General features: G+C 41.5%; 1 protein-coding gene across 1 annotated transcript in view; it reads right to left on the bottom strand.

Moving 5' to 3' along the window:
* Window positions 1-4,868, bottom strand: part of LOC119657574 (uncharacterized protein DDB_G0271670) — a 29,606-nt gene extending 24,738 nt beyond the window's left edge. Inside the window, exon 1 of the mRNA XM_038064540.1 lies at window positions 4,541-4,868. Within this exon, the coding sequence (XP_037920468.1) occupies window positions 4,541-4,613 (73 nt within the window). The 5' untranslated portion in view covers window positions 4,614-4,868. The remainder of the gene's footprint in view (window positions 1-4,540) is intronic.
* Between the last annotated feature and the right edge of the window lie 21,447 nt (window positions 4,869-26,315).

Raw genomic sequence — 26,315 nt, 5'->3', positions numbered from 1 at the left:
CTATTATAAAAGTTCAGGCGGGATCATTTTGACTACACAACTAACTCCATTATCGACACCTATTCAAGTATTTCTACTCGCCCTAAAAAACGATAAGGATTAAACAAAAACAACACAGCCGAGAATTGGCTTCGTTTGTAGCAGAACTAACCAACGTCTTGAAAATTAATATAATGACCCATGTGGTCTCTTCTGAAAAAAAAATAAAAACAATTTAAATTTTTACAATTAAGCGCAGACACCGGACAGGGGGTTTGTAATACAGCTGACAGAAGAGTTGAGAGTACCACACATGAAGCAAAGAAAAACTAATCCCCGCTCTCCTTGCCTTTGGGCTCTGATAGTTCCTCGCTTGGACGTGAGATTGGGAGAACACGGTGGTGGTGGTAGCAGGAATAATGTTGAAAGGTTTTGTGGAATTCTACAGGAGCCAGTTTCTCGTCATTGCCGACATATAGTTCGAGTACAGAGCCTTTCTTCAGCGCAAATGGGTTTTAACCGACCGACAACGCACGAGCAACCAGGTCGACTACATTGCGATTAGTAGTAGATTCAGGAATTGTTCCTTGGATATTCACAACAAGAGGGGACTGACATTTACTTTGCAAGGGATCCATGATTGCTTCGCTTGCTACTTCTCGCAAAGTTGGGGGCTTCAAACCACCAAGTTTCATTACGACCGTTTTTAGAATGCAGCTACTGTTAGACAGAGAGAGAACTATCATGTTGTTTTCAAATATTTCGCCTGAGAATATTGAGGGTCATTGGGCCTCCATTAAAAATGTTCTTTTGTCAAACCCTACTCAAGTGGGCGATCATGTCATCAACGCGAAGAATTGCATGGTCAATTGGTTGCTGTGAGTGCTGGTAAACGAGGCGCATAGTTATAATATCATGAAAAATCTTGGGAAGTGTAGCGCAGGGGGTATAGTGAAAAAAGGGAATTTCCTATTGCGTTGATCATGGAAGGAAAAGCTGCCTCATTAATTACAGACTTCAACGCGGAGGGATTTACTTCTACGGCCCAGAAATGGTTGCTAACAGTCGGTTCCTCATTCAGGATGATGGCGAGCTGAAAAGGTCGTAGGAATACTTCCCCACGATTCACAACCATACATCATACGATGAAGTTTCAACTCTCCAAAGTAGAATTTACCAGGGTTGTTTGTTCTCTCGCCGAGCAATGGACCTTCACCAAACGGCTGAGGACTTAGAGAAGAAGGCAGGCAAAGTCTAACTGCAGACAAACACGAACAAAACCGGCATTCTATTCCACAGGACCAATTTTCCTTATAACATTAATACACATACTATGGAAGGCGCCGAACAATTTGAATATCTAGGAAGAATTTTTCTGCGACAGTGGAACCGCACTTAATATAGTTGGACGTATAAACTATATACCATATGGAAGCAGTATATGGAAAGTGATCACCTCTATTAGTTAGTTTGTTTAGTTTAGTGGAGGAGCCGCAGTTTCAAGCACTCAGACCTTTTCTTAGGCCGATTATACTATCCTTGGAGATTGCCTATTTAACGGCCTCTTGCCTACGGTATTCGCTTTCGTGAATCTAAGAACATTTTCCAGAAACAGAGAATAGGCAGACTCTTCTCGGAAGACATCCATACTAGAGTATCTTCGTCTCAAATCTGAGGAGGCTAGGCAGCTGCATACGAAGTCCAGGGCCGTTTGTTCCTCCTCCTCACATTGGCTGCATATGGTGGAGACAGCCATTCCAATTTTTCATGTGGTAGTTTAAGGTGAACTGTTCCGTTAAAAGCCCTACCAGGGTTTTCCTTTCCCACTTCTTAAGGGATAACAAAAATGCCACTCTAGCTACCCTGGGTTCCTCCACGAAGGTATACGCCTGCCGGCTGAAGTTGAGGTTTCTTCATTCGGCTGCGTGAATTCTTACGATTTCCCTCTTCAAACTAGACTTGATAATGGATGGCCGCATGCCAGAAGCTGTTTCTGGCTCCACTATTGTGGATCCAGGACCTTGATGAGCCAGTTTGTCAGCTTCAGCTCAGGTTATAGTACCCTCTTGACACGAAGTCAGCGTGAGTTGATGAAAACCTGCAGCTTCCGAGTAACAGAGGTAGTAACTGTTACTCGGAAGCTGCAGGGTTTCATCAACTCACATGCGCTTCGTGTCAAGAGGGTACTATAACCTGAGACTTCGTCTACGTAGAGACCAGATACGTCTGGGCATGGCGATGAGATGGCGGAAGTGTCAGTGAGAGGAAATCAAATATAAAGCTGGGGCTAGAGCCTATGGAGTAATCAGTTAGGCTTCCTTTCTTACCAAATCTTTCGAAAAGTGAATTGAAGAACACATAACCAAAATGGCGATGACTTGTCCTTTTGAACCCAACGAGCATATTTGAAAGTCTCGGAAATTCTGTGAAGGAATTTTGCGTTAGCTTGTATCGAATATTGAAACCTCATTTAATGGCAAAAGGAAGGTTATACCAGAGACTTTCGATAACAGCTCCTTTGGCTCCTTTAAATCCACATATAATATAATCTACCAGAAATCATAGTGTAGGATATTTAGTTTGCCGTGATCGCTGCTGGAAGGATGGTAATTTGAGAGCCTCTGAAGGAGGGGGCGAGAATCTAATCTAGACTGACCGACCCCGCTATCAAACGGACGAAGGAAAAGAAGATAAATTGAATTATGCTGTTTTTTACACACTGATGCAAATATATTTATAAGTTTTTTTTATTTAAGAGGTGAAATAGCAAATTCGTGGAAGATTAATTTCTTTGAAGCATTTATTCCATTTACTCCGTTTTGTATCCAGTTTCGTTTGCCATTGTAAGTCCATTGTTGGTGTCTGTGTTAGGGAAAACGCATATTAAACTCGTTGGAGATAATTGGCCAAACTCGTTATACGAGTAAAGTACTAAATTTAAAATAAGTTAATAATTCTACATGGACAACTTCGCCAGTGGTTACAATACCATTAAAATTAACATTTGACCTTCAAATGTGGCTGCGTAATAAATCCCATTTTGAACGAATTAATCCTCCAAAATTACTTTCCTTCAGATCTTCCAGAACTCGCTTGGTAGTTCTCGTATTTTTATCGGGCTGAAAAGTGTGAGGAATGTTGGTCCTTTCTATACTAAGTACGAGTATTAACTTTATCTGTTGTACATTGAAAAGTCCTTACATTGCGGATATGGTTGGAGAATAGTATTAAAATACACCTACGTGAATGCTTGTTAATTGAACACGGTTGCCTAACATTGGTTCAATATTTTCAAAGAATCCAGGGGCAAGGTATCTTGATTTCCTTCATCACTGATTTCATGTTCACTTTTTATGTTCCTTGTAACTTATTATCTTTCACATTACGGGACGGGGTAGATACGATGCATCTGTGTCACCGCACTCTGGTGTTTTGGAGACTTCTTGCTTTGATTTCAGATTTTGCGATGGTAAGCCCGGATAACAATTCATTCAACAGAAACTTTTCCGCTGATCATCGAATTCTTTGTAACAAACTTGCTGGAAGTATATAATTACTAGTTTCCTATATTTTCGATATTTACACTTGGTATTTTCTTGTAAAACTTCAAATTAAGAGGGAAGGGGGATTTATAAAAGGGAGCAAATACGACCCTGTAATCTGGGAGCAACATGCCCAAAGCAGAGATGACAGAGTATCTGTCGAGTTGCCTTTGTCTTTGATGAAAGCGGAAATCCTATTTTGCAACTTGGTTGCTTACCTAAGACCGAAGGGTCCGTGGACCACAACCGGGGAAGTAAATTGCTTTCCAACTGGTCTGGTCCGCCATCAAGGGAAAGGCGGGCTTAGGACTCGTCAATTTCCGAAACAAAAAGAAAATAAAGAATTTCAAAGATTTTAGAAACATTTTCTTGTAAATTCTAGATAACACTAAATGTCCTTAAAATGGTTTTGAAATTTACGATTGAGACTCTTTGCAATCCGAGTTGTATCAACTTTTGTTGTGGGAGGTATGAATTATGAGGTACTCGGTATTCAGTGTTGCATTTGCATCAAGTTTTGTGTTAGGTAATCGCAATTACATATTCAAATTAAACAAATTACTTTCAATGTATCATATCAAGTATTCATTTCTTCGAACTTGCAATCTTCTGACCTTGTCCCCTAGGGTGGATCGCGTAAATTAGATTCAACGCGTTTAATTATAACCACAAGATACGGCAACCGCGGTATATCTCCAAACCCAGCAATTCGTTATCAATTTTCAGTAAAGCGCACTAATTTCCATCGAACTAAACCGTATTTAATTTCATTCAGAATTTCCAATCGAAATTTATGGAATTCCGAAATGAACGAGGGAATATATCAAGCCTGATGGTATGCTTCCTGGGCAGCGTGTCCCTGGACAGGATCAGGAGGAAGATTAACGTTACTGAGCGCCAAATAGCAAGGGAATGCGACATGTTGAAGAGATGCCTCAAATATGGCGCGAAAATATATGCAGCGGATCCTGGAATGCGCCATTTCGGAAGGACTGGAACTTTTTAGTATTCGAATTTACCTTGGGTATTGCAATTAGTCCAACTGTGCAGCAATAATCCGAAAACGATGATGGACACCACACGATAGCCCATTTTCAATTCACGCTAATTAAATTTTATTTAATTACGAACTACTCTTGCACTTGTTACACTGCACATACGCACTAGTAGGTCCGGCACAGTGTTCGCATATATTTTATAATTTTACAATTTTTCGGCAAAGCAATTAAAATTGTTTTAATTGTAGAAGTTTATTCACTAAATTTGAATCTGTTACTGGACGCGAGCATCCATGGGGTAGTTTTATTGACCGCTTGGGAGGACGCTATTTGAACGTCTAAGCAATAGAGGCGCACCCGCTTGGTTTTTAACGTATGAATGATAGCATGGAAATCAAGAAAAAATGCTTAATGTGTAATACACTCAACGGCAATGTCTTAAATTCACTTATGACATATTACACACTTCATAGGTGTGTACATAAACCTACGTAATTGTAAGGTCTTCTTTTTCATGTACATATCACTTATTGAATATTTTATCTTCTACTTTAAAATATTCGCCATTTTTATGTTAATATTAAAATTAGCTTCTAATTTTTACAAATATTTTTCCTGAATTAGGCTATCTCTTCCTTCAACAAAGGCACGGTCAAGTATTGATGGATGTTTTTATTTTTAATTAATCATGGTGCCCCTGATATCTTTTCTTCGTATTTTCGATGGTGCTTGCATTAGAAGTTCGATATATGAGATCCTAGCATTAAAACTGAACCCCGTATGGTCCCGACTACTTTATAGAGAAGAACCTTGTTCTTTAGATGAGGCTTTGGCATTTAGTTGATTAGCCAGTGAACGTTTCTGGCGTTAACTATCGTTTAGATCCATTTAGCTTGAAAATACTGTTTTTAACTTAGGCTCCTATAAAGAAGGACACCTAGGTAAAGTATTTTAGGACTTCTTTATTTTGAGCAATCTTCATTGCATTCAACTTAATCATTGAACATGTATAATGTTTCAATGTAAAAGTGATGTAGCGGCTCTCGTATTCCATTCGTTGTTATCCTCCTCTAAACTACCACTAACTTCACGTATTTTTGCAGAACACCGGGTTCGATTCTTAAACTTATATTCGAGTTCAAAATTACCATGTAATCCTCAAACTTAGTTTTAGCAAATATTTGCTGGAAGGAATTGTCTACTACAAAGGTATAATGTTAATGGTCTGTGCAGTTTAACCTGGACGAGTTTTCTTTCTATATTTGAATCCTTGATGTCACGTTTTGTCGAGGTTAGTGCTATGTTAAGGAAAATCGATGAGCAGTACTACTTTCCTTCAAAAACATTCAATATTCTTCTTTTTCCCGGAATCCAAACTGGTGATTGGGTATTTCGGGGATAATTTTAGGTAAAAGCAAATTTTAGAATGATTCTAATTTGCAAAGAACTTATTGATAGGAAGACAAGAACCTGAGGACTTCTCCCTCCCTTTGCAGCTTGGGCAATGCGAATTGTAGGGTATACCAAGGGTGGCAGCATAGTCCTCTACAGGTCAGTGCTCCGTGCAGATCGCTGTAGCCCTGACCGCATTCGCACGCGTCTGCCCCAAAAACTCTTCCGATCGGATTTTATTATAAGCGAACTAAACCCTCCTAGACTTGGCGCAGGTGGTAAACCTTCACCAGCTGCTTCTACGCCAACGGGACATAGACCAAAAGACTGCAAAAAGTGAACCCTGCCTGCCCAGTCCGTCTCCCCATTCATTCTTTTCCATGTTCGTATGACTGCGAACCTAAATAAATTTCGAATGTTGTTAACCCCGCAGCGCCACATCAATCCGCCCCCAGATGAAACCTAGGGGTTTCAGCGGCTGAACTCAGAACTGCGTTCCCCATCATACGGCGAAGCGAACGCGACGCGACGCGCTCGGGGCTGGCAAATTCGTCTCCGCGGGTTGTTTGTAGGCCGAGTAGGACGAGAGGCAAGACCTGAGTCCAGGACGGATCGTCGCGAGCCATAATGGCGTCTTTCCGCGTCCGGTGCCAACGCTCTAGCATTCCCTTGTCAGTGATGATCACTGCAGGGGCGCTAAAGCGAGGGATCCACTCTCGACAGAGGGCTTCGGCAGAAGATTGCGCCCTAATGTCCTTCAGGTATTGCCTCTGCACTTCGCAATTTTTTGGAAGCCAACTAGGGTGTATTGCTTGCAGTGTAGAGACCGTTCAACCGTAATAATTACTCGTGAAAAACGGTTTCTGTGAGTTTGCCTTCCAGTCCTTATCTGGCTGCCAGTATTGATGCCAATAGCATAAGTTGAGACCTACTTGGTCAGCTCCTTCAGGTAGTTTGCAGAGCATAAAACTTTGAAGGGCGGTTTGAATGCCTTTTCTAGAGCCCTTACCTTAGTAGCAAATTAAATAATTTGAAATTCTCTACTTAATGACTACACATTAGTAAACGAATATTGAAGAAATGGGTAAGTTATGTTGGGCAAAAAAGCAAAATTCATCGTAGAAAAGCCGTAATAATTTTTACAAACATGATTTTCACGTATAGACCTTTCCTTAATACATAAAACTAAATAATATATAAAACTAAATAAGTTTTTCCAGTGTACCATATGAACTGCAAAATTATCAAGAACTGTACACGGTTCCAGAACATATAAATTACAAGCCTGAAAGGGAACAATTATACATCTGTGAACCAACCCTAAAGTTCTAGATCAAGGGGTATTTTATTCTATCGTGGATATGTTTATTTTCGAGTTGACAAAATCTCGGCAAATGCTGAATTTTACCTGATACTAGCACTAACTGCCAAGCATTTGGGCTACAACGATTCTGGATATAATATATATATAGGGATTTTGATGGTGGTGGCCGGTGGTAAATTAGTGCGAAAATCCGCCGAGAACTCCCTGTAGTATTAAACACGTTTGCAGAATGATATATTTCTGCATGTTTAGAACCAGACTATGTGAACGTCCTAGGTCATGAAGAGAAGTTGTAAAGGGTTTAGGCACCATACCTGTAGCTGAAAATATTATGGGAATTACAGGTACCTTGTCGACACACAATTTCTTCGATTTCCCGAGCCAGTAACTCATAGTTTACCTTTTTCTCCACGTATTTCGTGTTGTTATTATGGGGGATAGCAGAGACGATAAAATACTTGAAATGACCCGTCAATTTAACACCCCAGACCCGTGGTTTCTGGCCGTCGGTTAAAAGTTGCTGTCCCAAAACACGCTGTAAACCAGAACAATCAAGTACTGCTTGGAGTTCAATCGGTAAACCGGACTTCACTCTACTCAGAGCGTTGAAAGACCTGTCTTGCAAACAGCTGCATGCAATACGCTGCAATGCGTGGCTAGTCGGGAGATTTATTTCGCTTCTAGTTTCCTCTCCTACGACTACCGACTCGACAATGTGTTGCTCTTTGCAACCCTTTCATCTAATCCAGCAGCCAATCGGCTCCTCTGACAGAATGTGGTGGTTCTCGAGGTGGCTTGTTGAAGATTGGTAAGCGAGTAATCAGTCTTGTGTCTGTGGAGCCTGCACTATGTCCTTTTTAGGGACAGGTTAAACAAATCTCGCCGGCCGTCTAATGACCTGGTTTGCGCCATTTGCTAAACGGCCATGTCTGCCGGTAAACTATTTATCGTTGTTTATGGCTCGTCGAGCCTCCATTTCCGTATCATCCGCAAAATTTATGCCCGGCATAGTAGTGAGGGTGCCTCCAGTGGTAATCCACTCCACATTTACAGCATACTGTACAGGTAACCCCCAAATTCCACCCGAATATTATTTTGCTTTTTTATCGAAACCTGCACTGCCTGGATACTCTAATGGGATGGTTTTGTGTATTCTGCATTTTGAACACACCCGGAGTGACTTTTGCCCTACCATCGCAACCGACTTTATACGACAGAAAGTTTCTGTTCTAATATGTTCGGGATTTCAACTCCAGGTGCCTGAATGGGGATGGCATAGTTCCGATAAATCCTTGGCAGTTTTTTCTTCACCCGCCTGCTGGCATTGCCAGTGCCAATTTCAGTCAGGCTTAAGCCTAGTGAGTCACACCGGGTAGGTCATATTGCCAAGGATTATAAGTCTGCGTCTGTCATACCCGATTTACTCGGAAACGGCTGAACCTATTGTCACGAAATTTGATGAGAACATGTGTTCTATTAATTTCTTGACATACAGCAGGTGGGCTTATTTCTTTTAAGTTTAAATTCATGGGAAAAGGGGTGAACATTTTCATCAAATATGGTCATATCGGACATCAGATGAAGGGGATCAATTAGTACTTTTTGCTAGTGAATGGGACATGGGGGGTTCAAAACGCGTGCCTCAAATAAAAGCAGGTCTCGTTTTCAGAACATATCCAACCGAAAAATCTGAAAAAAAAAAACACAGAAATGAATGTGTAGAAAATCTAGACTTTAAAATACACCCCACTACGATATCAAAATAAAGTTAATAATAGCACGTTACTATAGTTTGAAAATTTACTGAAAACTCCCTTTACGTTCATTCAAGAAATACAGAGTTTTGCGACACTAGAGGAAATGATATACGGTATAATTCTGGCAAGTTTGCAAGAAATCCAACTATCATTATCAAAATTTAGAAAGCCAAATTTTTGTATTTCGCGTGAATTGATTACATTTTGAGAGGTGTACGATATCATCTTAATTCATCTTGAATGGAATTATCTTAGTTTTCTTGTTTTTACTTTTTTCTAATTATTTATATATCAGCATAAACTACTCGAGACAGACATATATATATGTATATGGTAACGAAGTTTACAGGGAGTGTACAATTAAGATAGATAAGTATGTTATAAACGCTTTAAATTTAACCAATTTAATTAAAATACTTTATGGGAATTATAATTTAATTGATTTATGACAACTAATACAACGCAGTCGAAGCTAGACATCTTCTTTTGTAAGTCATTCCATTTTTTTTTTAAATATGACATTTTTCGTCACCTACATGGCACTCTGCTCTTTACTCCTGTAGCCAGGTCTAAACTGAGTGGAGAGCGCCGGTGACGTCATCTGTCGGCTGGTATTCGCAACATTCGAAATAAATTTCGATAGCCGTGAATCCTGCCGCGCCACAAGTAGGTTTGTTTAGGATGAGCGCAATATTTATGTCTTTAATATATATATAAGCATATCTTGGAGGTTGGGAATATATGAAAGAAAATTTTCTATTCTTGGCTATGTATGAAGTGAAAAACGTGGACATAAAGTTCATCACATAAGATGAACACAAAACTTTAAGGGAGTCATCCCGTGTGAAGGCCTTTTTTTGTCTTTTTTTTGGAAATTTTTATGAAGAACTGGATAAAGATATAGATATAAATTCACCATATATTTATAATTATCTTCAGCATGCGTAATAATTTTTCCAGCCCGACAGCATAGTTCATTATTTAAATATAGAGCTATTTATACACCCACCTCCAAGAAAAGGTGTTTTTCTGCTGCCACGCTAGAGGGCGCTGCGATCATCTTAAAGAAAAGGTGACCATGCGGACTTAACTACAGTCTTCAAACTAGGATTATTAAAAAATATTAGAAGCTAAATTTTTGGCGAATTGTTAAGCTTTTTTTTGTGAGTGTTAGTGTTTTTTTGAAGGCTTCTTTAATGAATAAATAAACAAGTCGGGAAACCGGAAGCTGGGAGCTTCAGGTATGAAAGGTTTTGTTTGCTTCTTGTTTGAGTATCCCATTTGTACGTAGCCCGTTAAGAATATGCATTTAGCATATCAGATTTAGTACTTCGGGTTGTAAATTTACACAGTAAAGACAACTTTGAGCTGCTGTAACTTTGTCACTAATAGTATGATTTTGATCAAGCTTGGGGATAATATGCTTCATATGATTTTTTATGCTACTACCAACTTTTACAACTCTGAGATGAACTTAAGGGGGGTTTTACTCAATTTTCCCAAAAATATGATAATATACTATTATTAACTTAATTTGAGCAGATATCCATATGGAGAGTATTTTGAGGCCTGGGCACCATATAGAGGCAGTTTCATCATTTTTTTTCCTATTTTTCGGTTGGGTAGTTTCTGAGAATGATTTTAACAAGGTTTTGTTTTACAAAAAAAACCTTAAAAAGGCAATTATCCTAGTTTGCGGACCGTAGAAATATGTTCTGAATTTCATTGGATAGATTTTGGGCTATGGTGGCAGCCGATTTTCAATATGCAGTTTTGAGAAAACCCCATTCAAAAAGTAGAATGCGATTTTTAACCATAAAATGTTAACTGACCATTAATCTGCTATACCTAATCCATAAACCTCTTCAAAAAACACAGGTACAGCTTTGGCTTCAATTCTTGTCCTTTTAGCGAAGTCATTCGAACATCATTCGGGCTGATAAATACACGCTTTATTATGGCGATCCACATGAATCTGGCTTATCACGTGTTTTATTTCCGAACGACCCCGAATAATAAATAACTTTGCCCATATAATCTATACTATATCTAGATACAACTGTTGCCAAAAAAATTCGATTCCGCGGATCCGACACACGGGATGACTTCCTTAAGACACGAAACGACCAGCGTCCGGTTCATTTTTTCAGTTCACTTCATCAACTGCCTACGCAGATTTGCTGAGATGGGCGTCACAGATTGTGATAAAACAGCTGCAGCAAGTAGAGCTATGCTCCTGGTCATTGGGGCGCCTAGATGTCGAACCGCCCCACAAAGTCAGAAGACCTCCGCCAGTTATCCTTCTTCTCATTTGATGGATATTCATTTTGCACCTAACTGGCAGATGTGGTGTTAGCTGCTTCGGTGAGCAACCTGCAAGTCCATAACGTTCCTGTCTTTTCCTCACCGCACCCTAAGACGCTGCGGTGGCCTAGCGCCATTCAGACTGAAGCTATTTATCCCTTATCCTTTCAGGACCTTGGTTTGGCACTAGCTACAGTGGAGTTAATTATTAATTATTTAATATCATTTTTAGTAGTTTAACTCACTTCACTTTATTATTTTCATCTTATTTTTTTTTTTACTTTAGTTAAAGGTAGGCACAGGTTGGTCTTTGCTCATCGAACAATCAAATTTGGTCAATACTTATTATAGAGTATGTAAATAAATAATGATTACATAAAGGAATTAGGATGAATTTATTTAATTTTTGTTTTAATACGATATTTGCTCATATTTGAATTTAGTAGTTTTCAAAATGTATTGCGTCAGGAATATCTCGGTTTGGAAAAAATGCATAGCGTAGGGAGTATCTCAAACATTTCTTCCGACTTATTTTGGTCACTAGTCCAAAAGGTCAAAATTTTTATTAGATATAATATACCCCATGCTCCTTCAGTGATTACCAAAATTTGATTGAACTTTTTTGTGAACATTTAACGAGTAATTTGCAAACTATGAGGCTCACAAAGTGATAGATAATTTTGGTTTCACGTTGTAAATTCGCCACCTAAAGTGTTGAGCTCATACCTGTTCCCGAGAGTGTAACTATCACTCGTGTTAATATTTCCATTTATCCGGTCTGCGATGCGCATCACTCAATGTTTTTTGACCGTGACGCTTAAATGTTAGTCATAATAGACGCGCCATTATGCAGGTGGGCACTGCTAATAACCGCTAAACGCCACTTGTTAAACACCCGCTATCTCTGGGAAGACCCAAATGATGATTAGCACGTATCTCGCATCTGGGTAGAAGGTGAAACCCCAAGTTTAGCTCTAGGAGATTGGGGAAATTGCATCCAACGAAATATGTTCTATTTATTTGCATTCTTGGAAACTTTCAATGTCCAGCACTTCCCGATGGGAAATTCTCAGCCAAGATGAACTTGAAGCAGCGAATTTAGTTGTTTGGAAATTAGTGAATTTAGCGCTCAGGTGGAAATGTTAATTTATTATCATATTAACGTGTATATCTATTTCAAACGATGAATATTCATCCACATAACCGGTAGCGTATGCCGGAATTGATGACGATTTTATTACCATTAAAAAGTTTTCCTCTTACAGAAACTAAAGAAAGATATAAGTTTTCATCAGTCCCTTTCAGTGCGAAGTTCTTACAGAAAATGTTTCAATTGGTACGTGTAAATAAGCTGGTTGATCTTCCGCCAATTCAGTTGTGACTCTAAAAGAATTGTACATATTTAGATACATCAGTATTTTGCGAAGGTCGGAACTTCACCTTGTGAAAAGCCTGTGATTCAACTACACAGTGGCGGAATCACCGATCATAGAACTAATCCCATCTCATTAACTACAATATTTAAATTTTTCCTGTCTGTCTTGAGCAATACTTGAGAAACTCCGGGACAGATACATTTATTAGTTGAATACTGATGAAGCTGAAATGCCAAGATCTGTACGTTTGGAGGTATTTCAACCATTCGTTCTTGAAGGAGGTGGACCCAAACATATTGTAAATGTGGGATCGATTATAGAAATTAGACGTAAAATAATCTAAAAATGAAATATTCTAAAATAAAATGTGGAATTTAGAGATCGGGGTAAATGTTGAAGTAAATCATGAAAATCAACTTGTTACATATTTAATAAAAACATAGACGACCTGAAGTGCCCTCATGGTGATGTTATTTGCTGAATTGATTATCGCAGTCAGCGTCGTGTATGAAGAGAAAGGGTGACGACAACTAGGGAATGATGTTTTGATCGCTGAATAATGCAAATAATTGAATCATTATGAATAGTGATGCATTGAAGAAAACTTGTACATAGTTGTCAAAGATGTTTCTCTCGATAACATCATCATCATCATCAACGGTGCACAACCGATATACGGTCTAGGCCTGCCTTAGTAAGGTACTCCAGACACCTTGGTTTTGCGCCGGGGTCCACCAATTCGATATCCCTAAAAACCGTCTGGCGTCCTGACCTACAACATCGTTCCATCTGAGGCAGGGTCTGCTCGTCTTCTTTTTCTATCATAGATGTTGCCCTTATAGAGTTTCCGGGCTGGATCATCCTTACTCATATTATTATATTAAGTGACCCACCCACCGCAACTTGTTGAGCCAGATTTTGTCCACAAGATGAGGGACGGGGTATAGCTCATACATTTCGTCGTTATGTAGGATACGGAATCACCCATCCTCATGTAGAGGCGTTCGTTCTTTCGCTTTAGGCGCTGACGCTGCCACCATGTACTTCGTCTTACCTTCATTAACGTGCAGCCCAAAATTTCGCGCCCACTGCTCGATCTGGAGGAAGGTAGATTATAGATTTCGGATTGTTCTTCCCATAATGTCAATATCGTCAGCGTATATCTGTAGTTGGGTGGACTTAAAGAGGATGGTGTCTCTTGCATTTACATTTGCATCGGGAGTCATTTTCTCCAGGGCCCGGTTGAAGAGGAAGCATGATAGGGCATCCCCTTCTCTTAAACCGTTCTTAATGTTGAAAAGCCTCGAGAGTGATCGTACTGCTTTTATCTGGCCTCGCACATTGGTCAGAGTCAGATACGGAATTCTCTCATGACCGTGTACAGTTTTACTCTAGTTATGCTATCACAGGCCGCTTTAACATCGATGAATAGAGGTTGCAACTGATGGACATATTCGAACAGCTTTTCCATCGCTTGGCGAAAAGAGAAAATCTAATCTGTTGCTGATTTGCCTGGAGTGAGGCCTCTTTGGTATGGGCCAGTGATATTTTGGGCATATCGGGCTATCCGGTCTAGCAAGATAGTGGAGAATATCATATAGATGGTATTCAGCAACGTGATACCTCTTTAATGATATCCCCATTTTCAGAACGCCCCTTTGCCAGTCGTCAGGCATTGATTCACTGTCCTACACCTTCAGCATTAGTTGATGAGCTGCTTGGTGTAATTGGTCGCTTTCATATCTAACCAATTTGGCTGTAATTCCATGGGGTCCTGACGGCTTATGGTTTTGAGCCTGTGAATTGTACGGACTTTTCCTTCTATCCTTGGTGGTGCGCAGTGTTTGTCCGTCGTCTTCAGTTCGTGGGACCTCCAACTCACAGATATTTTGGTTGTTGAGTTCATCAAAATACTCAACCCATGGCTCCAATATGCCCATTCTGTTGGAAATTAGATTTCCGTCTTTGTCTTGTGAGGATGAGCATCGAGGTGTATAATCCCTATCCCGCTCACTTGTTGGTAAAATTTCCCCGCCTAGTGCGATTGCTCCTGCACTTTTCAAGTTCACTGACCTGTTGGTTCTCTCAAGCTTCCTTTTTCTGTGTGTGAAGTCACTTCTCCATTCGACGGAGTTCGTGATAGGTCTCCCCGCGTGCCCGCGTTCTTCGAGAATCCAACATTACCCGGTATGCACCATTCTTCCGTTCAGTAGCTAGCTTACATTCATCGTCGAACCAGCGGTTCCGACTTTGCTTGGGGCTGGGGCCAAGTATGTTTGTGGTCGCATCAATGATAACGGCCTTCGGGTGGTTGTGAAGATCATTTGTTGATGATTCATCTCCAGGACAACGGTTAACTGCGGACATTGCGGCATCCGTTTCCCCCTTATAGGTGTTACGGAGAATTGTGTTGTGACTGGCTTCGGTATTCACTCTCACCTGAATGCCAGAGGGGATTGTAGGTGGTGTTGCAATTCGAGCTAGGAGCACCATGCCAATGAAATAGTGATCCGAGTCTATATTGGCCCCTTTATATGTACTGACATTCATCAAGGCTGAGAGGTGGCGGCGTTCAATTAACAGGTGGTCCCAGGAGAGGCCCACTTATATTTGTGACCCGCAAGCAGTTCGTGCGACACTGCTAACTGAATAATCCGCGGTCCGTTATCATTGGTATCCCTTTTATAAGCTATGGTAGCCGACGTATCGCCTGAATACGGGCTCCGTCCCTACTTGACTGTTGAAATCTCCAAGTATGATTTTGATATCATTTTTGGACAGGTTGCGTAAGTCCGCTTAACTGCCTCGTAGAATGTATCCTTCTCCGATTCTGCAGTCTCCTCTGTAGGGGCGTGAACGTTTATGAGTTTTTTATTTCTAAATTTGCTTGACAAATGCGGATTGCACAGCCTTTCGCTTATATTTTCAAGACCGATAACAGCGTGTTTAATTTTTAGGCTGACTAACAAACCTTCTCCGAGCACATGGTTTACTAGGTGGCCACTATAATATATATAGCTACTTAGCAGCTTCTCTGTAGAGGAAGCGAACGTTCCATGAGAAAATGCGTAAATCGTTATTCCGTTTTCATTGCCGGGTTCGTTGTTGTGTTTTCAATCCAATCCGAGGCTCCTTTTGTGGCTTCGTAACGTTGGTTTTCCGTGTAGGGTTGTCCGCCCTACCCAATCCCCAACCTGGAGGACCAGTTGGTACAGTTTGTCCCGTTTTTAGGCCTGGGAGATTCACCTTCTTCCTTCTCCGTCTGCAGTTTTTCATGAAAAAAGAACTCCCAGCGATGACCACTTGGAGGTGGAGATAGGGTTTGGTAGTAGAGCTATTGCCCACATTTCGCCCTAGGACCTATATGGCCTTTTGGCCGCCTCTCTCGACAATATAATGACAATCCAAAAATAAACTAGAAACCAGAAGCCTCGTGATTCGAGTATGAAAGGTGATGTATCTCTTAAACACATCCCCGTGAATCGAATATTTAATAGCTTCCCGCCTACGTTCGCAGGCTCTGTGGAATCTGAAATCATTGTCCACAGGGGTGTACAGATTCTTCATTCGAGAAAACCTTGCCAAAGTGTCTTCGTCTGAGATCTGAGGAGGGCTTGCAGCTGCAAATGCAGTGCAGGGCCATCTCTTCCTCCTCCTCACATTGGTTGCATAGAGTCGAGACCAACACCCCCATATTTTCCATATGGTAGTTTAAGGAGCAGTATTCTGTTAAAAGCCCTACTAGGGTATTCATTTCCCACTTCCTAAAGGACAACAGAAATGCGGCTCTAGCAGGGCCAGGTTCTTTCACAAGGATTTTTTCCCACTAGCAAGAGTTCAAATTTCTCCACTCGACGAATGCCAAATGTTGGTTCCGATCCAGTGATAGTGGATCCAGGCCATTAGCGAGCCAGTCGGTTAGTCCCCTCGTTATCAGCGATGTTTGAGTGCTCTGTCACCGACATGAGGAATGTTCCGTTCAAGTCAACCAAGTTTCAGCAGCAACTGATGGCAACTCCACACCAACTGGCTTGGTCTGTCGTTGCTGTTTAGTGGTGATAGGTTTGCCCGACTGTCGGAACAGATTCAAATGGTGCGACCCCTCCGCCTGGAATATGATCGTCATTTTTCCGAGGGGTCGGGGAAGTTCCAAAATCGGATTACTCGAGAACCCCGTTCCTTCCAATCTGCTATTCGTGACTGACACGTCGGTGACGTTTATTAAGCTTATAATCTGAAAAGACGCATGGCCATTTATCGACCATTCTTCTCTTTTGGTGGTTACGACAGTGTATGTCATTTCAAAGACAAAGCATATCGGCGAGCATCAGACCTACCGGAAGTCTGTACGGGAATATCCAGATCAACGCATGACCGAGTGGTATCAAGTCTATAAGCGTCTTTGGCTGCTTTCCGTTTTACCTTCAAGTGAATGGGAGGTGCATTTAGGATAGCACCAGACGATGCATGCATACAGCTAAATGCGTTTTATTATGGATGTATACATCCAATGAATCCGTTTTGGTGAAAGTCCTCAGGTTTTACCTATTGCAGTCCTACAGCACCAGAGCAATCTGCAGGATTTCTGATATTCTTCTTTTTTTTCAGCCTTTGTCCCGTTCACAAGCGGGGTCAGGTCGTCGTGATCGATGTTCAGCCCAATCTTGGCAAGTGAATTCTCGTTAGCGCGAATTGCCTGACCATACCATCGAAGACGCCTCTCTCGCAATTTTGCCACGATGGAGAGACGCGTCCAGGTTAGCTTGGAGTTAATATGTACTTCTAAATACTTGACTGTTTGTACCAGCTGAAATTCCGCTGCTGTTAAGGTGGGTAGATATAGATGCCTCACCTGACATTCCTAATAAACATAACTATTCCAGTCTTCCTAGCATTCACCGTAAGTTCATTGCGGAGGTACCAATTGTAGATTTCATCTAGAGTCGCATTCAAGTGGTCCCATACTTCGTCCGCAAACTTAATCAAAGGTAATTATCATGGCTAGATCGTCGGCAAATTCTTCCACGAAACTTTTTTGTCCTCCGAGGGCCATAGCAAGGTATCCATTAGCGGAAGCCATAACAGAGGAGAGAGAACCCGTCCCTGTGGGCAGCCCCTCCCCCTGCCTCAATAGACTTCTGGCCGACTAGTATGTGAATTTTTCTCCACTCCAAGATGTGAAGGATCCAACTGATTACTCAACTGATTGTCACAAATTGCCGCCGAATGAATGCGCCTAAGGCGTGTTCTTTTTCGGACATAGCCATTTTAATTTTTGCCCTTAGCTTATGGAGTGCTGTGTCCGCGGATTTGTCTTTCTGGTGAGTGTGTTGCTTATGCATTTAGGTGGGTTTCTCTGGCATGAGGATAAATATCAGCTTCACATCATGCCAGTTAATTGGAATATAAGCGTGTGCTAGGAGTGTGTGGCATATATTCCGAACATGTAGACCCAGGGAACTCTATTAAAAGCGCAGGAATGATGGCATTTGAACCTGTAGACTTGTATGTGGAGAACTAGCAAAATGCCCATTTTACTCGCTCGAAAGACATTACTTTTCTACAAGATTCCAGTCTCTCGATTGTGGGCTGTATGTACCTGTCGCCCCCGAGATGAAATTTTAGATTCTACTTGCAATTTGAAGCAAATGGTTTGTCATTTATTCATCGCCGTCCATACCTCTCGCTCTGTATACGTAAATAGTCGAAGGTTGCTCAAGAGAGTTAGTCTCATCGCAACATGGTGGTCGTTTGGCCAATCTTATGCTCTTCTTTATAGCTTTCTGTACCTTTTTATGCCGATTCCAAGCAGCGGCTGAATCAGACTTCTGAGCACCATTGAGGAGCACCCTTGTCTTACTCTTCTGTCAAATCCAAGTTCTACAATGGTGTTTTACCCTTCTTTAGCGTCTTGAGTTTTCTTCGAAACCTTCTCTCTTATTAAATGTGAACATCTATGTTGTCTTCTCAATTCTAACAATGGATTTAATTTGCCTCCCAGGGAACGTGATTCGGGCAGGTCGCCCAATATGTCTTTCGCAGATCCCGAAATCGGGTGGCTCTCCTTCAATGGTGTTCGGAGCCGAAACTTGTAATTGTAACCGGTAGTAGTAGTAGTCTTAATTTCGGGTTCGGGAATGCCGATAGTAAGAAAAGTTCCCGGTCTATCGGCTCTCTCTCCTATTTTGATACGTAGCATTCAGGTGGAGGTGTTGCGGTTATTCTGGACCAAGCTGTTCCAAAAATCTCAGCACCACTACGCTCTCCTCCTGGAAATCAGAAGAAATACTTTTTAACGATGGCAGCTCAGAGACCCTTTTCAGGATTAGTCGCGCAACATGTGACAAATGCTTTCAACGCGGTAAATGGTCGTCCATCACATTCGTCATGGCTACCCCACGTAACTAGAGCTAGCTAGCTATTTCGTCGAAACGTGTAAAACAAATCCATATTAAAATCAATTCAATGTCTGTCTGTCAGTTTGTCTGTTTGTCCTTTTTAAGGCTAAGTATAAATAAATCCTTATTAAAATTGGTTTACTGTCTGTCAGTCACATGAGCTTTTTCAGAAACGTTTACACCGAATAACACCAAATTTGACGTAGAGGTGGGAACTGTGAATGTCCATGAATGCGATAAGTTAACATACATCGTTCTATGTGAGACTTAAGGGGTTCTCCATACATGTAAAAAGCGGGGCGTGAAATTTCTTTCCATCAATTATAGTCACGTGAGGTCTCAGTTGACACTTTCCAATACTGCCCTCAGTTCTGACATTTAATGCAAAAGGAGAAAGGGCTAGGCCTGGAAAACGGCTATTTCTTTGAAGGGTTTATCGTCAGAGCCTACCTCACCGAAAAATCTGACAAAAAAATCTCCAAGGTATCACTATACGGTGCCTAGGCTCCGAAATACTTTCCATGCCGATATATGTTCCAATAAAGTTCATAACAGTAGCACATTTCAACAATTTTTAGTAATTTATGATGTATAACTATAACTTTTAGTAGCTAACTATAATCCCCTATTCTAATATTATGAAAGTTTGCAGTAATATTGGCTATGATATAAAGCATACTACTACCAAGTTTCTTTCGTATCTAATGCTACAATAGATCTGAATGGAGTGGAAATGAAATCCACATCGGATCCTCTTTGCAAGAGCTCAAAACTTGGGAAGTCACCACCGAGGACAACACTGCCGCTTGGCAGACTAGATTCATAACGGGACTCGGAAAGAACTTCGATAGCCCCAGAATCGACATGGTTACCGATGTTGTAAAGGAAAGCGTAGAAGGCAACGAACTGTAACATCCTCTCTTTTACTATATAACGCATAAGGGAACTCTGCGTGTTCATCCAGGAGAGGCGGAATATCCATGGAAATATCAAGGCTCTGATACGGAGGACAACTTAGCCGTATATTAGGGTGATGAAAGAAAACACGCCCAAGTGTCATGTTAAAAAGCCACGGAGAAGATATAAGTGACACCTGCTCAACATAAAGTAAGTAAGAATGCGGGCAAATGGAATACGGACAGAATAAGGGAATACCTTGGTGCCCAGCACGCGGCCAAAAGGAAAATGCCCCTTCGCCGAAGAAAGCTGAGCCAGCGAAATTTCCGTTTAGTTCTTCGATTACGGCCGGACATATAGAGGAATACAGATCGTTGTTATTAGCTTGTCTGGTGAATCAGGGGTTGGACTTTTTACGGGGGGAAAGTTTGCGTCGTGAGAGCCAGTATCTCTTAAGAGATGTTCCTGATGCCTCGACTTTGGTCACTTTGCAGAAGCATGTACTAGTGAGCACGAGAAGGTGTAGAAAGGGCAGAATCAATGGCGATCTTACCAAAGACTGAACTAATGGTTCACGATACATGTTATGCAAAAAGAAAAGGGAGTGGACAATCGACCCATCGCAGGTAGTGACAGATGTCCGGAATAAAGGAGAGACTTGAATCGTAGGAGCAAACAAAGATACAAATCAATTTCAACCATTGCGAGGCAGTTTAAGACTTGCTTTCCCAAACTATTGGAGAGCGAACATGGACGTAGCAGTAACCGGCGAACTTTATCGAAATTGCGGTAGTGTTATGTGGATGAAAGACTCATTTGAAAACTGGGGACATGGGCATGAGGATGGTATGTCATTCAAGCGGCACAGCATTCCTGGGAGTTGGTTTTGTAAATGCAGAACTCAACGGCGCCCATACCTACAGTTGTTACGCTCCTCCTAGCGTAACATTAGCACAATATGTGGAGATGCTAGACGGTTTGATGTTAGATATTTAGAGACCATAGCTCCAAGATCATTGTCAGCGATTTCAACCCTAGTTTCTTAGACTAAGGAAGTCGAATGACGAACACCAAGGGCCAAATACCCCTTGAAACCTTTGCGGAGCTGGACATCGAACGACGGGTACGCGCACACCTCCCCAGGCAAGGGGCTAGGCTCGATCGTCGATCTGACTTACCTCAATACCTCGTTAGCGCGAAGGATTGTCTGGCGGGTAAATGAACACTACACCCACAGTCACCACCAGGCCACTTTTCTCGACCTCAGAAACTGATCAGGCGACAGTCGAATGAGCAACAGAAGTGAAAAAACCAGGATAGTTGGATGGTCTACTGGAGCTCTCGAGAAATAGATATTTTTGGCGACCTTTCAATGAGGTCACGACCCAGAGAGAACGGTGCTAGGAAAGGTAGATGAGCTATGACAGCAGGTGAGAAGACGCATGCGACTGTACAATGCAGCGGCGGAGACCAAACTACTGGTGGAATCTAGAAATTTCGCTATTAAAAGCATATTGTCCGCTTTGCCAAAGGACAAGAGGGAAGCCAGAACTTTGGCAGTCGAAGAAAGAATACCACGATCTGGCCTTGAAAAGGTTATACGGGAAATTAAGCAGAATTGCTACAAGCAGTTGTGTCTTGAGGCAAATGAGAGCCCGTGGGTGCTCGTTGCAAGATAGTGATGAATAAGATTTGTTGACAAAAATTACCCCAAGCGACGTGCCGTGACTCTTGTCCAAAATAATCGCAATACTTTTTCCGCAAAATAAGGAAAGTAGACCTCAGCCAACAATGCAACAGGATGTCTTCTCAGTCCACAGGATGACCGAGGAGGAAAGACTTGAGATTTGTGGACAAATTGGGGATAATAAGGCTACGGGATTGGGTGGGATTCTGAATAGAATTCTAAAGTTGGCTGGTAAAATCGGGCTCGCATTGTTCGTAAGCACATTTGAATCATGCATGGTCGAAGGCGTGTTTCCCCCCGCAGTGGAAGCAGCAGAGGTTGGTTCTGCCACCGAAGTTCCAAAAGTCACCGGGACCACCCTCTTCATATCGCCCTATCTGTCTTTTAGACACTATATGGAAGATGTTAATAATAATGATTGTTGGCGCAACAATCCAATTGGATCAACGCCCCGAAGTATGTTAGAGCCCTTCATTCAAGACCGCAACGGTATACTACAAGATTAAATTACCCCATAGGAGACAATGTGGTCAGCTTTGCGCTCGCCCGAAAGTATTACCCTGATTTCACTCAGGTACTCACTCACAGCACAGTCGACTAGTATCTGATTTAAATCCCACTCCCAGCACTGAGATTTGAACCGTGACCTTCCGTATGATAGCCTTGTGTCCTAAGGACTCAGCTATCCTGGCAGGGATGACGTTGGTGATGGTGATATACGATGGACTGCTTCCCTTCATTGAGCTAGCGGATGGCCTATCGGAATGACAGTATAGGCGCGAATCACGTCGATGCAATAGCAACGGTCGTGGTTCGGAAAGCATCGGCCGCTAGTAAATGCTGCGCGGTGGCGACGCTGAATCTCAGGAATGCTGTTAACTGCCTTTAACTATTAAAGTTATTAAAGTCAAGGGCACCCAGACTAAATTGGGTGACTTGGATATTCCAGAGTTGCCTCTGAATTCTGGTTGGTTTCTTCTGCTGTGAATAAATCCTAAGCAGTTTGAGAACATTTTAATATTTCCATCTGCAACTAGTGAGTTCTCACGCGCGACCTGCTGTTTATTGTGCCACCTAGTCTTTCTTTTGTGGGTTGTGGGGAATCCATATAGTCTCCTTTTTAAGTGAAGTAATAAAAACTTGTTGTTGCTTTTTCGTTGGTGTGGGTATTTATTCGTGCAAATACCGATATTTCGGGAACCACTTGTTCCCTTCATCAGTGCAAACACTTTACGTCGAATTTAAGGCGGGGAGTGCGGGGGTTGAAAGTGATTATTTTTTTAACGAACCCATTCTCAGAGACTTCCCAACCGAAAAATCTCAAAAAAATCAAGAGGCTGCCACTGTATGGTGCCTAGGCCACAAAATACCCTCCATACTGATACCCGTTTAAATAAAGTTAATAATAGTACATTACTATAATTTTTAGTAATTGGCAGGAAGTTTATCCTAGAATCACCAAAAATGTAGGCTGCAGCATAGAGCACGATCCTACCAAATTTGGTGAAAATCGCACTATTACTAACAAAGATATAATAGGTCAATGCTGTCACTTCTGTGCAAATTCAAGACTTTGAATGTCAATATCAGTTGAAAGTGGATATTCGCACATAATATATGCATATATTACGTGCTACATACTAATGGGACAAATGCACACTCAAATCTCTTTATAGAAGAAATACGCAAACATTTTCATACCTGAAGCGTCTACCTTCCGGTTTCCCGAATTGTTTATATCTGATGTAGGTTAAATTCTTCACATTTTCTATCAAATGATTTATTTAAATCGCTTTCTGAAAAATAGAGGACAATGGAATTTTTATCTTCGTGACATGGAGCTGTCATGCGCTCGTCGCTCCTCACATCTTCTTGTTTTTCTTCAGCCTTTATCCCGTTCAAAAGCGGTCGGCTCGTCGTGATCGGTTTCGCTTACAATTGACTTCGATGTTCAGATCAATATTGGTAAGTGAATTCTCGTTAGCGCGAATTACGTGACCACACCATCGAAAACGCCTCGCTCGTAGTTTTTTCACGATCGGTGCAACGCGATGGCGATCGCGGATATCTTCATTCCGGCTGTGATCAGAACGTTTCACGTCACTAGTCTAATCCAACATCTTAGGCCCCATTACCGCAAAACATCGTTCGTTGTCTTTTTTAGTCGACCAACACTCATAACTATAGAGATCGGCAGACGGACGACATTATGGTAAATTTTAGATTTCAAACGTTCGCTGATTCGTCGATCACAAAGAACACTACTTCATCAACGCCACTTCATCCAGGTTGCGTTAATGCATGAAGCAATTTCATTACGCAGTTCTCTATTGGCTGATAGCATTGACTTGATATATTTAAATCGTTCAGTTCAGCGTTATGCTCCTCACATAGGGAAACACAAAACCTTTTATACCTGAAGCGTCAAGCTTTTGCTTCCCCGACTTGTTTTGCCTACTTCACTTTCAATGAAACTGCATTTGAGTTCCACAAATGGAGCTAGTTTAAGACGTCCAAGGTTTTCTTTATTCGGATGTCAAATATCAATATCTAGGTGGCGATTACAGCAATACCATACATACCATACACTAGTATGGTATCTGTTACATTATTCTCTTCCGAAGAGTAGTTTTCCTTTAAAAGCGGAAAAGTGATCTAAAATTCATGGGCTTGTTGCACCAAATTGTTGCAGTCGAGCATATAATGAACAAAAAATGGAAAGGTGATTGGAAAGCTGTCTTGAAGAACTGACGCAGGAAAGTAGCAGGAAGTGATTACTCAAGTGAAGCTCCTGTGAACTGTCTATTGGTCCATATGCTAGCCAGTACCCTAAATTCCTTTCAACTACCGGTACTGATTTCATCTCGGTTTTTAGTTCTTCCTCCAATCGCAATCGGATATTTTATCCGTTCACATGATTGCTCAAGGCACGGGAAAATTTTAGATAATCTTTACTTAAGACCTTAAAAGAGGAACCACACCAGATTCGTGGTGGAGTTTAAACAACTGTGAGGATATACTGAAAACCGTTACATAAACTCTCGCGAACTATTAAATTTCAGAACGTAATACCCACAAAGAGGCGTTATGAATACATAGACTATATCTCCAATTAAACTCAACTATCGTAACATTCGCTAACTGAACATCGTGTTTTAAACATAAGATTTAGGTTGCAGCCACATAATGCATCTGCATGATGTTCAGTATCCTTGGATACAATCACTCCAGTCAGTGATACATGTGTGCAGTCCTAATGATTACGTATGCACTCTACATATTATTAGACAAGGGCTTCATATGAGCACCTAATCTACATCATTGTTCTCTTGCTTTGAATACTAATTACATGCTAATCCAGGAGAAGATGATGTCTAAGTGTTGACAACGGTGTTAATTAATTGCAGATACATATACGCCCGAGAAGTGTCAAGACGATGATTACGTATCGATTTTATGAAAATTTTACTGGTTAAGATGTAAATCTTACGATGAATGCGAAGGGTCATCTGCTAATGGTGATTTGCCTCGCAAATCAAAGAATATTACCCAGATGAACACTATACGCTTTAATGAAGCTCACCTTTCACTTCAATGCCAACGTAAATGGAGTTGTAGGGAAATTTCCCTGTGATATATGCCTCGCAATAGATCTTGAAGTTGAGGGATTGCGGATTTGCGGATTTTCTCCTTCTTTTCGTTTTGAATGACCATAACATTTAAACAAAGGAGACCTTCCTGATTACCTCAAATATCGTCCACTGAATTCCTCCACGTACTCCGGTCAAGGCGGCATGACGAACGTCGCCGATGAGAAGAAAAAATAATATCGATGCCAGGATGCAACCCTGGCCGACCCCGCTTTCAACCTCAAAATCGTTTGACATTTTGCCTCGGTGCAGCACATGAAATTTTGTACCATCGTTTGTTGCTCTGATAATAGCTATTAATTTCTCTGGAATGCCCCTCATGCGTAGAGTACTCTAGATACACCTCCTGTCTATATTATCGAAAACTTTTTCGAAATCGATGAAGAGCAGGATTCGGTGCGGAAAATAGCATGTTATCTGTCGATTAAGCTTTCTAGATGTTCTTCAATTGTCATACTCAAAACGGGTGCCCTTTCTTGGCATCTTAACTATAATCTGCTTCTTCCACTCTCTGCGAAAGGTCACAGATTCCCAAGATTTCGGTACGAGTGCAGGCGCAGTGCCTTTACTCCATGTAAGTGCATTTATGGTTGAAATGCTTCCTCTTCTGCTTGGAAGAACAGTCCGTGTCCGTGTGTTAAGCTGACTAAAGCTTTCATCCCCAAGAGGAGGAACCTCGCCGGATATGATACGGTTGAACACCGTTCTCTACATCTCCTAAGTTGCTCGTCATCGTGGATAAGAAGTCGATCCCTGATATCCTTTGCAGAACCATCGAAAGATTTTCGAACACATGCAAGTTCTTTCGTGATGCGGTATACATTTCTGAAATCACCACAACCTACGACATTTTCTGCGTCCCTGTTAGCACAATAGCAAATTCTCTCTCGACACGGCCGGCGTACACTACGATGAACTTCCCGGCATCTCACTCGGTATCGCAACTTCCCAACCCTGTGAAAAGTAGCAGGCGTAACACGCAAGCCAGCCAACTCCTAAACCTTCTGCTGA

Source organism: Hermetia illucens, chromosome 5, assembly GCF_905115235.1.
Source record: "Hermetia illucens chromosome 5, iHerIll2.2.curated.20191125, whole genome shotgun sequence".
In the NCBI taxonomy this organism is placed as follows: Eukaryota; Metazoa; Arthropoda; class Insecta; order Diptera; family Stratiomyidae; genus Hermetia; species Hermetia illucens.
Note: the sequence above shows the minus strand (reverse complement) of the source record. Positions and strands in the feature narration are given on the sequence as shown.